General features: G+C 35.9%; 1 protein-coding gene across 50 annotated transcripts in view; it reads left to right on the top strand.

Moving 5' to 3' along the window:
* The window catches only part of ASPH (aspartate beta-hydroxylase), a 213,598-nt gene that overhangs the window by 79,930 nt on the left and 120,354 nt on the right, over nucleotides 1-13,314 (top strand). For 43 of the 50 annotated variants that reach the window (XM_519784.8, XM_063817143.1, XM_063817142.1 and 40 more), the window contains one exon: nucleotides 1,056-1,100. In XM_519784.8, the coding sequence (XP_519784.7) occupies nucleotides 1,056-1,100 (45 nt within the window). Of the gene's footprint in view, nucleotides 1-1,055; nucleotides 1,101-8,544; nucleotides 10,291-13,314 lie in introns of those variants that run through there. The other 7 variants (XM_003311727.6, XM_003311729.6, XM_054656777.2 and 4 more) reach the window with 1 other exon arrangement.

The raw sequence follows: 13,314 nt of genomic DNA, 5'->3' as shown, positions 1-13,314 counted from the left end.
ACAAAAGTAAAAGAAATTCTGAGAAAAATATTGGCAAAGTTGATAAAGTGTTAATATGTCTCCAAATAATTAAGAACAAAATAAACAGGCAAACCTATTAAAAGCCAGTCACAACATAGCTATTCAATAGTCACTGTCCTGCTGTTATAAGAAGAAAATATTGCCAGATACTAACAGTGGTTAGTGGGAATGGGTGTGATTTTTGTTGCTGTTTTCAATTACTTTTATGTGAAATATTTCCAAATATTCTGTTTTGAGCATGTGTCATTTTTTATAATTAGAAGCAAATTAATGCAAGAAGAAAAATTATTAAAATAGCTCCATAAATGTTTTGTGTTTTAGAAAATACTGTTAAAAAAATCTTTCTTTTGGCCAAAGATTGTTAATAATTCTTAAGGACCAAAAGGAATGTTGATACAATCTTATCTCTAGGTTAAGGTAATGTTAAATGGGTTGCTAGGTTTGAAGATATTAATATGTGATGTAATTTCATGGAGCAAATCAGATCACTATGTCTTTAAATCACTGGGTGGGGACATCTACCATCTCTTTAATTGTAACTGGGTTGAAGCAACCAAGGAAAAAGACAGGATATTAAACATTCACATCCATATCTTTGACTAGTCTCAGAATATATTATCTGGAATATTAGTTTTCTAAAACAACTTCATGAAGGATAGTGTTTGATGTTAAAGAAGAAACAAGATACTTTTAGTGTCTTTCCACAGCTCTCTTATCAAATCTGATGCAAAATTGTGGTGAAAGCATAAGTTTTAGTCCATAGCTCCTTTGCTGGGCAGTGGAGTTTGAGGTTAGTCAGGCAGGTACTATAAAACCTGCTGTGCCGAACCGTTGAGAAATACACAACATTTTGCTAAGTTGTAGCTGATCATTCTTTGTTGTGAGGGTATAAAAGCCTAATGTTTTTATTAAAATTTCAATTGAATTGTTTAAAAAATCTATGAAAAGTATCATCATTACTTAAATCTGGCAACGCATATTTTAAACACTGATCAGCAATATGTAACAGATTATAACTTTATTATTTATTTTAGAAGTAAGCGTTTTTCCTGTGGAAGAACAACAGGAAGTACCACCAGGTATGACATTTTGTATGTTGTATTTTCCTCTTTTGTTATCCTTAAAAATCCTGTTAATATTACCAATAGCTTTATATAATGAATCTATGAAGGATAAAAATTTTGAGAGAGATTAACTGTACCTTAATTTAGAATTTTTCTGTTTTGATCAGTTCAACCAAAGTAATGGAAAATGCACATCAGATTCAGTGCAGTACATATCTGCTGAGCTAGAATTTGAGGAGCATTAATGATCATATGATTTTGCCATTATAGATGGTGGTAGTAGTGGAAGTTAGAGTTTTTTTGTTTTCCTCTTTGATTGACAGGCTATTTGATGGAGGATGTGGAATCAGAATTGCCTTGGGATGAAAGTTGAATAGTGTATAAATTGTGACATTACTCCTCTTCCTCTCCATTCCGCATCTCTCCTGAGAGCATCTTTAGTGCTTTGTGACAGTCCAGGCTGCCCAGTGCTTGTCAGTGTCCCAGGGTGTTTCCTTTTAGTTCACAGTGTCCCAGGGTGTTTCCTTTTAGTTCACTGCATTACATACATTTCCCTGTTTTTTCCTCCTTTCCTCTACCTGAGCCCTCTTGTCACCAGTTAATATAAAGAATGGTAACAGCATTTCCACCAAAGCCTATGCTTTCAAATGCGTTTTAGAGATGGCATAAACTATACCTGCAACCAGAAGTGAGTTTATAAACCTCCTACTCTTATAGTGGGAAAGAATGTTCTGTCAAACAGGATTTGGAAAATCCTACCTCTTTACCAAGTGTATTTCTTCTCATTTCTGCATTTTATTTTTGTGTCATATTTATTTGTTCAACCTTTACTTATATTTTCTACATTTTAACATGAATTTTGTAGCAGTGATGTGCATTCCTATTACTGGTTTTGGTAGAAATAATTGTGCCTGCCAAAATTTATTAAATACTAAATTTCAATTTTCTTTCTTTAATGATAAAAAAGGATAAAATAATCAAAGAATATATTTAGTTATATATGGGATGCCTTAGGTTTTGATAGTTGTCCTGCCATGTACATTAATAATAATTATCTGCAGAAACAAATATTTGATTAAGAGAATGGAATTGTTGGTATTATAATATGAATGAGAAAAGCAGTCCATGGAGAAATTGACCTTTTACATGATGACTACTAGGCAGTGTGTATTTGTGTTTAAAATACTTGGACAGGGCAAGGGCAGCTGATATTTATGTACTTCTGCTGGTTTCCTTTTCATTTTTGAATACTGCTTCACAGAGTACCCTGTTTATATCAAAGAGGCGGGACCAGTTACAGAATTAGCATTTTGATGACTATTCCATGACTTAAGAGAAAATTATTTTATATTCCTAAAAATAATGTTTGTACAAATTAATATATTTATAGTTATAGTTCATATTTTAAAATACTGATCTAATTTTTATGAAGATATGAAAGATAATATTTTTCAGACCAAAAATTTCTATACTTTTAACATTTTATAACTGAACCCAATAGTTTATTTGGAATGTAAATATGAAACACCAAGTTTCTGAGGTGATGGAATAAGGTGCTTTTTTAGATTTTTAAGAACCAAAGCACATACAAATGAAGATCTGATTAATATGCATAGTTCCCGACCTATAATAAGCTCCCAGTAAGTTTTGGCTATGACTATTGTTTAGTAATTAATTAGCCTGATCTTAGAGGTAGATCAAGATCTACCTCTGTGATGGATGTGAGGGCCATCTGGCTGTAACATCTGTCACCCCATTGATCACCAGGGTTGATTCAACTGATCTGGCTGGCCAGGCAGGTGTCCCCTTCATCCCTCTCCACTCCATGTGCATCCCTCCCAAAGCTGCATGCTCAGTTGAAGAGCATGACCATCCCCGATACAGGAGGACCAGTCTTCAGTCAAGGGTATATGAGTAGCTCCCCTGCTGGAACCTCCAAACAAGATCAAGAGAAGCTACATTCTGAAAGACCTCATGGAGAAGTTGTAACCTGTAACTTGGTATCATAAAAATTTGAATGATCCACTGCATTGTTGTAGTTTGACCCTGCCAGAAGAGGATGTAAGGCTGAGAGTCAGCAATACAGTCATGTGTCACTTAGTGACAGGGCTACAGACTGAGAGTGTGTCGTTAGGTGACTTTGTCCACGTATGAACATCATAGAGTAGCCTACTACACATCTAGGCTATATGGTACAGCATATTGCTTGTAGACTACAAACCTGTACAGCATGTTACTGTACTGAATACCATAGGCAGTTATAATGCAATGGTATATATTTGTGTATGAAAACATACCTAAACATAGACAAAGTATGATAAAAATATGGTATAGAAAATTAAATAAAAAGATATACCTGTATAGGGCACTTCATGAGTAGAGCTTGCAGCACTGGAATTTGCTCTAAGTGAATCAGCAAGTGAGTGGTGAGTGAATGTGAAAGCCTAGGACATTAGTGTACCCTACTGTAGATTTTATAAACACTGTACACTTGGGCTACAGTAAATTTATTAAAATTTTTGTTTAATAATTAACCTTGGTTTACTGTAATTTTTTTAAATTTGTAAACCTAATTTTTAAAAACTTTTTGATGATTTTGTAATAAAAATTAGTTTAAAACACAAACATATCATATAGCCATACAAAAATATTTTTATATCCTTATTTTATAAGCATTTTTATTTTCAATTTTTTTAACTTTTTAAACTTTTTTGTAAAAAACTAAGACACAGACAGACATATTAGCTTAGGCCTGCAGGATCATCAATATCACTGTCTTCCACCGCCACATCTTGTCCCATTGAAAGGTCTTCATGTGTAATAACAGGCATAGAGTTGTCATCTCCTATGATAACAATGACTTCTGGATACCTCCTGAAGGACCTGCCTGAGGCTGTTTTACAGTAAACTTTTTTTTTAACAAGTAAGAATATAGTCTAAAAGAACCGTGAAAGTATAGGAGAGTAAAACCATTAACAGTCCTTTATTATCATTGTCATATATTATGTATTGTGCATAATTGTATGTGGTTTGCTTTAATACAGCTGGCAGTGCAGTAGATTTGTTTACACCAGCATCACCACACACATGAGCAATGTGTTGTGCTGGGACGTTATGAAAGCTAAGATGCATCTAGACAATAGGAATTTTCATTATCAAATGGGACCACCATCATATATTTGATCTATCCAAAACATTGCTACGTGACACGTGACCGTATTTTTAACCATTGCACTTGGTTTTCTTATTTTCTATAAGTCTTAAGTCTTACTCTTAGTCCTACCACATATTACAATTTTTTTATTATTCACTTGTGCAATCTTCATAAATCTGTATTTGTGGTATTTTGCACAGTCTAATTTTGCATCTGATTGTAGGAACACTAATTATAGGGCCTACCTCCTTGCCATTTTTCAATCTTTAAAATTCTTTTATTCAGTGGAAGACTCAAATTGAGGACTTCTGCAAAGTGCTGAATATTAGTTCACTTTTTCTTTTCCCTTGGAACCTAATTGATGATTGATTTGCCTTCCCTGATTATCCTAATACTAAGTTATACAGTCTTAATATAGCTTATTAAAGTTCATAATAATGTAACTATCAATGTGCTAATCCCAAGCGGCATTATCACCATTGCCTCCATCTAAAGTAGGGAACAGTGAATTTCATGTTTATTAAGCATTATGTAGGCGCTCTGCTAAGCACGTTCTGTGGATTGACCTTTAATAGTTCTAAGACCCCAAGAGGTAGATATGCCATTACCTCCATTTTACAGATGAGAACACTGAGGCACAGCAAGGCCAAGTAACCTTCCCCAGGTCACAGAGCTGACAAGTGGTAGAAATCGGATTGATCCTTGCATTCTGGCTCCAGAGTCCACACTGTCAGCTGCCGTTTTTCAAAGGATTTTAAATAAATGAAGACGTGACAGCTGAGAGATTTGAGAGCTGTTTTGGTGTGGTAAAATCAGATGTGTTATATATTCTTCAGCATCTTTCTCTTAATCTGTATTAGTTCATCACATAGGCCTCAGGAATGTCAAAGGTTGAGTTATGATGTATAGTAGAAAAGTAAGTTGTCCAGTAGTTTGCATTCTGCCTTTTTTCTTGCATATTTATAAATTTGTAAGTGCTGTGCAGGTGGATTCTTGGCAAGCATGTGGAAGCTTAAGCTTAAGATTTGGTTTTTCTGATATTATAGGCCAATCACTTTGGATATTAGATTTTTAAGATTGATTTTGGAATTTCTCATCCATTAGCAGGTTTTCACCTTTCTCCTTAAACTCATAGTTTTACTTGAAATCATACAGCATATTTGTAGCAATCTGACAGCATAAATATACACAACACAAATGGAATGACTTAGGAAGGAATTACTTGTGAAAGCTCATTGGAGTAAAATTTCCTCTCAAACAATACTTTAGGTCATATGACTGAGTCTATTAACTATTTTTCTGTTATACCCTGCCAGAAAAGAATTTTAAAAGTTAGTTTATGTTTTGTGTAATCGTGTTCTTCAGAATGCAGGTATGTGAGCATCATGGTTTCTGGGTAATTCTGCTGCTCCTGTCTTTGAAAATGGAGATACCACTTGCAGCTTATCCCACTGCTGAGTATTCTAGCATTGGTAATAGTTTCACTCCATTGCATCCATCCAGAACTTTCACTCAGGCCTCCCCATTACCCAGCATTTTTTAACATTGATCAATAAGGCCTATAACCAGATTTAGGCTAGCAACACCAGAGGTCTGGGGCAAGGGTGGAAACTGACTTTACGTTCTTAGTAGCTAATATTCCATAAGTGCTTTATATATATATTGTTGTTATTGATCATCTATTCAAAAAATATATATTGAGCAACTGCTGTGGTATAGGCTCTGTGCTGGCCAGTGAAGATACATGATTGACAATGTTGTGCTTGCTTGGTTCACAGTCCTGTGGGTACATGGTGGAGTAAAATAAGTACAATTAATTTCTCAGAACTGTGCACAGCAACACACAGAAGGAGAGATAACTCACCCAGCTTCAGAGGGGTGGGACAGAGAATGAGGTTAGCCTCCCAGATGTCCTTGTGCTAGTTTTAGCTGTTTTGAGGTGTTGATAAAAGCTCCAGGAGCTGGCAGGAGGAGAGCAGAGGAAGCTACAGCTTACAAAGCACAAAGGCCATGACAGCATGCCAGACGGGTGAAAGAGGACAGGGGAAATGTAGGCAAGTGTCTCTTCTCAGAGGATCTTATATACTATGTTTAAAAGTGTTGATCTGCTGGGCACAGTGGTTCACGCATGTAATGTCAGCACTTTGGGGTGCCAAGGTGGGAGGATTGCTTGAGCTCAGGAGTTTGAGACCAGCCTGGGCAACATAGTGAGACCCCATCTCTAAAAAAAAAAAAAAAAAAAAAAGCCGGACTTGGTGTCACGTGCCTGTAGTCCTAGCTACTCAGAAGGCTGAAGTGGAAGAATTCCTTGAGTCCAGGAGGTCAAAGCTGCAGTAGGCTATGATCGCACCACTGCACTCTAGCCTGGGTGACAGATTGAGACCCTGTCTCAAAAAATAAAAGTTTGGATCTTTGCCTAAAAATGACAAGAAGCCACTGAAAAAATCCAAGCAGAGGAGTCATATGATCGAATCTCAATTTGAGAAGTTAGTCCAGCAAAGAGGTAGAGACTAGTAAGAAGCAGCTACCGTAGGCTAAGCCAAAAATGGTGGAAGCTTGGCTGCAGTAGAATGAATGGAAAGGTGCCTGATTTCATGGAAACTGGAGCTGGAAATAATTTGATGGGAGAGGGAGAGGAGTCCACGTTCCTACATTTCTGGCTTGAGTCCTTGTGAATGAATGGCAGAATGTTAATGGAGATAGAGAAGGCAGGAAGAAATGGAGAGTAGCAGAAGAGATGACCATGGTCCTGGTTTTGGAGATGTTGGATTTGCACCATAACCACTTCTGAATGGGGTCTTCAGACATTTATTGGAATTGTTCAAAATTGTAGTAGAACTTTTAGTTTATTTGCCTTTTTATAAATACTCATTGTTATACTTTGAACAACTTTCCATTTTCCCAAGGTACTTCTGAAATGTATCTTCCTCTCAAATCAAAGTCCAGAAAATTGTTGAATGCCAAGAGAATCTAAAACTCATTTAAAAAAACTTTTTCTATTGGGGTATAATTTATACATGTGGAAATGCTCAAATGTTGAATTTTTCCATGCATATATACTCGTACCCGTTACTCAGATCAAGATAAAACGACGTAAAGCTTTTAGCACCCCAGAAATGTCTCCCTCTTCCTACCTCTGAGTCATACCCCAACCAGAGGTAACCACTCTTGTGAACTGGATCATCGTAGATTAGTTTTGTCTGCTCTTGAATTTAAGATCCATAAACACACACATTTGTTTTTGCAACTTGTTTCTGTTCTACATCTTGTCTGTGGTTTCATCCACCTTGTTAAGTGTAGTCATTTGCTCTTATTCATAACTATTTCCTACAGTTTTTAATCCATCCTACTGTTAATGGACACAATGAGTTTTTTTCCCTCAATTGTTGACTATGAAGAAAGCTGCTATGAATATTTTTGTAATGTCTTTTTGGGGAAATAGAAGCATTCATTTATGTTGGGTATGTAAAGGTATATATAGAATGTCTAGTTGTTCCCAAACAATTCCACTTACATAAAAAGTTTTGGTTGCACATGTGTAGATAGATAGATAGAAATTCTTAGGAAAGTAGGAAGGAAGAAAGGAAATATTGGGATCCAGCTTTAAAAATTATATCAAGATTTTGCAGGGCCTTTCTGTGCACCACCTCCTTTTCTAGTTTAATTGTAACACAAATCCAATGCTGTGATAGTAAAACAAATCAGATACTAAAGTTAAGAATGAAAAAAAAAATTGTAAAAAGTTGGATAGGAATGAATTTTACTTCTTTTAAAATACTTATATACTTTTATTGTCAACCATTTATGTTATTTTAATTTTCAAATCAATATATTTTAATTTTTATTTTAATTTTTTAAAATTTATTTTAATTTAAAATTTATTTTAATTTTTAAAGCAATATATTTTAAATGCAGCTTATAGTGTCCAGTTGATCCTTGAAACTGCTTCTTGTATTTATTTTTCAAATACCATACTAGATTTCTGTTTCTTTTTAATAGAGTGAAAATATTGAAGAAAGAAATTTAATGCTGTGTTTCTTAAAAGATTGAGATTATTCAGTTCAGTTTTAATTCTCAAGTGCTCGAAAGAACCTGAGATTTTCATCAGCAGCTTTGCAAGCCATCCCCAGGGGCTTCTTTCGGTAGTTGATTATTCTGTTACCAAGTTGCCCTTAAAAACAAACACCAAAAAAAAAAAAAAATTACTTTGTTGGTGGGTTTTTTAAAAAGTAGAATGAAAATGAAGCAGTTTCACAGTCTGTGTCTGGTTGGTCCTTTAATTTAGATTTCCCCTTATTTTTGCAGATACTTAAAGCTTCAAAAAGACTGCCCCTACCACCACAGGAGGACCAGCCTAACCATACGCTCCAAAAGATGGCTGTGATAGATCTTGTGAAGCAATTACTGAGCAGATCAAGATCTTTGGGAAGGAACACTAAAGATGTTTTGAATGAATTATAGTCCACTGGCATTTTAGTGTATTTTTTTTTCTTTTTAGAAACACACATTTCTAAAAATGTCATGTTACATTCCTGCATGTCCCTTTTGATAGCATTAGTGGATCCATTGGATTTCTTTTTTCTTTTTGTGAGACAGCTTTTAGTCTTACCTGAATTTATGTGTGTTTTTCCGACAGTGGTTAATAATTATATTGGTGATGTAGCAGCAATTGTGTTGGCAGGGTTTTCATATATTATTAGTAATTAACACTAACTGTTGGACTGACTTGTGTACACTGTGTTAAACATGATTTAAAAGCTATTAAGAGTACTTTGTGTTAGCACTCTTAGAAACGCTAACAGAGATCATCATTAGCTGTGAAGATTTGAGTTGTATATACCTGCACTGATATTCTTATCAAAAATTTCTACATTAGCTTTAAGTGTTCAGATTAACACTTTTGAAATTTTTGTAGCTTTTAGCTGATTAATTAGAAAAATTTAATATTTCAATGAAAGTTTTAAATTATCATTTATTTATTTTTTTAAATGAGAGGGGAAAGCTGAAATTCCTTGTTAAGACACAAGGAAAAAGAATGGCCCTACTATTATCATGCAAAAATGCTTTGTTGGCACCTCAGATTAATCATATAATAGCTATAGTCTCTTCAGCATTTGTTTAAATTTTAGAAAACCTGTATAAATTACTGGTGCATAACTTAAAAGATTATTCTGCCTTTGGCTAATTGAGTAATTCCCCTCCAGCACTAGAGACCACTCAGTGCTCTTACTAGATGAGCTCAGTAACGCCTTGAGCTGGGTTGATTGAGGATATGTGAAAAGCTCACAGAGCCCGATGCCTGCTGCTATTTCACGGCAATGAGCCTTTTTCTTTCTACACTGAAGATTTTCTTCTTATTTAATGTGGTTTATTTTGGGCTCAGAAATAATTGCTCTGTTGAAAATAATCCTTTGTCAGAAAAGAAGGTAGCTACCACATCATTTTGAAAGGACCATGAGCAACTATAAGCAAAGCCGTAAGAGGTGGTTTGATCGATATATTAGGGGTAGCTCTTGATTTTGTTAACGTTAAGATAAGGTGACTTTTTCCCCCTGCTTTTAGGATTAAAATCAAAGATATTTCTATATTTTTATCACTATAGATCATAGTTATTATACAATGTAGTGAGTCCTGCATGGGTACTCGATGTGTAATGAAACCTGAAATAATAAGATAATAAGAAAAGCAATAATTTTCTAAAGCTGTGATGTCGGTGATACAGAGGTGATACTCAAATTATAATAAAACTCTTCATTTTGTGAATTATAGAAGCTACTTTTTATAAAGCCATATTTTTTTAGGGAAACTAAGGAGTGACATAGAACTGATGAATGAGTAAAACAAGTTTTGCTGGATTTTTGTAGAACTCTGGACGTTGAGGATTCATTATGCTGTGGTTAACTTTAAATATTTTTGAATTCCAAATATCTGAATTAATGAGCCTTGTCTTTACAAATATGTGCCATTGTGCAACATCAGTGGATTTTCTAAAAATAATGTAAATGTCTTCTATTAAATGTTGAGTGCAATAAAATACAGAAGAATTCTCTATATTGTCATTATTTTTGAAGTATAAGGTATTTTTAATTTGTTACATAATAAAATCAGTTCATTTTATCCTTACTAGTATTTTAGAAGATTATAGCATTTTTGATAACTAAAATCACAAAGGAATACCTTCAGCCAGTTAACATATTTCTAACAGATAGTGCTTATTTTGCATTTACTATCATGCTACATTGCCAGGAAGCAAGATTAAAATTAAATAGCCCCTGCAGCCATCCTTTGTAGATTTTGTCCTGCACCTAGAAGTTTTGATTATTCCCTGGACAGCCTGCTCCACCTTTTTTCCCCAAATTTTTAATTTTTGTGAGTATATAATAGATGTATAAATTTGACTATATGAGATATTTCGATACAGATATAGAAAATGTACAATAAATTATTGTTGGCTATAGTAACTCTGTTTTGCTATCAAATACTAGATCTTATTCATTGTATATAACTATATTTTTGTACCCATTAACCATCTTCACCTCCTGCTCCCCTCTCCCCTCACTACCCTTCCCAGCCTCTGGTAACCATCCTTCTACCCTCTACCTCTGTGAGTTCAATTGTTTTAATTTTTAGCACCCACAAATTAGTGAGAACATGTGATGTTTATCTTTCTGTGCCTGGCTTATTTCACCTAACATAATGACCTCCAGTTCCATCCATGTTGTTTCAAATGGCAGGATCTTATTTTTTTTTATGGCTGAGTAGTACTCCATTATATATGTACCACATTTTCTTCATTCATCTGTTGACAGACCCTTAAGTTGATTCCAAAGCTTAGCTATTGTAAATAGTGCAATAAACGTGGGAGTGCGGATATTTCTTCAATATACTAATTTGTTTTCTTTTGGACATATACCTAGCAGTGGGATTGTTAAGAGAAAACAATGGGGGAATTGTCCAGGACTTTGGTCTAGGCAATGATTTCTTGAGTAATACCCCAAAAGCACAGGCAACCAAAGCAAAAATGGAAAAATGGGATCACATTAAGTTACAAAGCTTCTGTACAGCAAAGGAAACAACAAAGTGAAGTGATAACCCACAGAATACATCAAAATATTTGCAAACTACCCATCTGTCAAGGGATTAATAACGAGAATATATAAGGAGCTCAGACAACTCCATAGGGAAAAATCTAATAACCTGATTTTTAAAATGGGCAAGAGATCTGAATTCTCAAAAGAAGACATAAAAATGGCAAAACAGGTATACGAAAAGGTGCTCAACATCCTTGATCATCAGAAATGCAAATCAAAACTACATTGAGGTATCTCACCTGAGTTAAAATGACTTTTATCCAAAGACGGCAGTAATGAATGCTGGTGAGCATGTGGAGAAAGAGGAACCCTCATGCACTGTTAGTGGGAGTGTAAATGAGTACAACCACTAGGAGGTTCCTCAAAAGACTGAAAATAGAACTACTGCCCCACCTTATGTATCACTTCATAATGGGAGGATATTAATTTCATCGTGAGTGGATGGAAGGGCAGAAATGGATATGGAAAGTTCTCTTTTCCATTTCCAGTCTTCATTCTCTGGACAGAAAAGGAGAACTAAATAAGGAAGAAGCCCCTGGGGTTCTAGAACAGGTTGTTTTTAGCTCCAGCATGTCCAGAAGAAACAAAAAGAAACACTAATGGTAAGCAGACCCACTTTTCTTGAATGTACCCACTCTGCGGAGTACTGTGTGCACATGTCAGGGAGCTGAGTTTTCTCAGCAGATAAGTATTACTTCTGCCTGCAAGTGAGCAAAGCCAAGGTCAGAGAGGTGGGGTGCCTGCTGGCCCGAGGTGACACATCAGTATCCAGAGCAACTCTCCGGCAGCTGGTACAAGGTGGAAGCCATTGGAGGGAGACCAAAGAGCAGGCAGGAAGATGGTTAGGCAACTAACTAGTAATAGGTGATGGTGATACAGCATGAGCTAAGGAAGTGCTAGTAGAGAAGGAGACTGGAAAGCTGTGACGTGAGGACTGGTCAGTCTGGGTGCTTAGGGAGAGAGCAGTCTCATGTCCTGGTGCAGGGAAAGAACAGATGCCAGTGTGGTAATGCACTCACAGGAATGAACAGGCCTGGGTGGAAATTCACTTTGAATGTACGTTGAGTCCAGCAAGAACTGCTCAGCTGGCAGGTTAGCGCAGTGGCTGGAACACGAGTACAGTATATCTGTTTTTTGTTTGTTTATTTTTGAGACGGAGTCTCGGAGTCTCTCTCTGTCACCAGACTGGAGTGCAGTGGTGCGATCTTGGCTCACTACAAGCTCTGCCTCCTGGATTCAAGCGATTCTCCTGCCTCAGCCTCCCGAGTAGCTGGGACTACAGGCACGTGCCACCACGCCCAGCTAATTTTTGTATTTTTAGTAGAGATGGGGTTTCACCATGTTGGCCAGGATGGTCTCGATCTCTTGACCTTGTGATCTGCCCACCTCGGCCTCCCAAACTGCTGGGATTACAGGCATGAGCCACTGTGCCTGGCTGAGTACAGTATATCTGAATCCACCAAAGCGATTTGCTTTAGTGGTTGCACGACAATATTTAAAGATCAATATCCCATTCTTTTTAGTAAGGTGTTTATTGTTCTGACAAAATATTTAAAGGAGAAAAAACGTTAAGACAGGTAAAGAGTAGTGTAACATCTTTTTTTTCTGAATACGAATATTTAAACACTAAATATGAGTTACATGTGAGCTTGTACTTTTGTAATTTTCAGGGATGGGCTGAGCATATAGCTCCCTTTAGTTAATGAATTCCCTGTTACTGGGATATAGAGTGTGATTAAAGTAGTATTTTATGGAATATAGTCTCCGAAATTGGTTTTGTTTGTTTTGTAATCCTACACAAGATTCCTTAGCCTCTCTATGCCTCAGTTGCCTTATTTGTAAAATTATAACTACCTCCTATGAATGATGAGAAGTTTAAATGGGATAGTCTGTGTTAAGTGCTTAGAACAATGCCTGTATGTAATACGTGCTCAAGTCATTTTCCTCTTTGGCACAGTGAGGTTCATATGAGGTCTCCCAGAGA

The sequence above is a fragment of the Pan troglodytes genome, chromosome 7, assembly GCF_028858775.2.
Source record: "Pan troglodytes isolate AG18354 chromosome 7, NHGRI_mPanTro3-v2.0_pri, whole genome shotgun sequence".
In the NCBI taxonomy this organism is placed as follows: Eukaryota; Metazoa; Chordata; class Mammalia; order Primates; family Hominidae; genus Pan; species Pan troglodytes.
The sequence above is the reverse complement of the archived record's forward strand: the minus strand, read 5'-3'. Positions and strand labels throughout refer to the sequence as shown.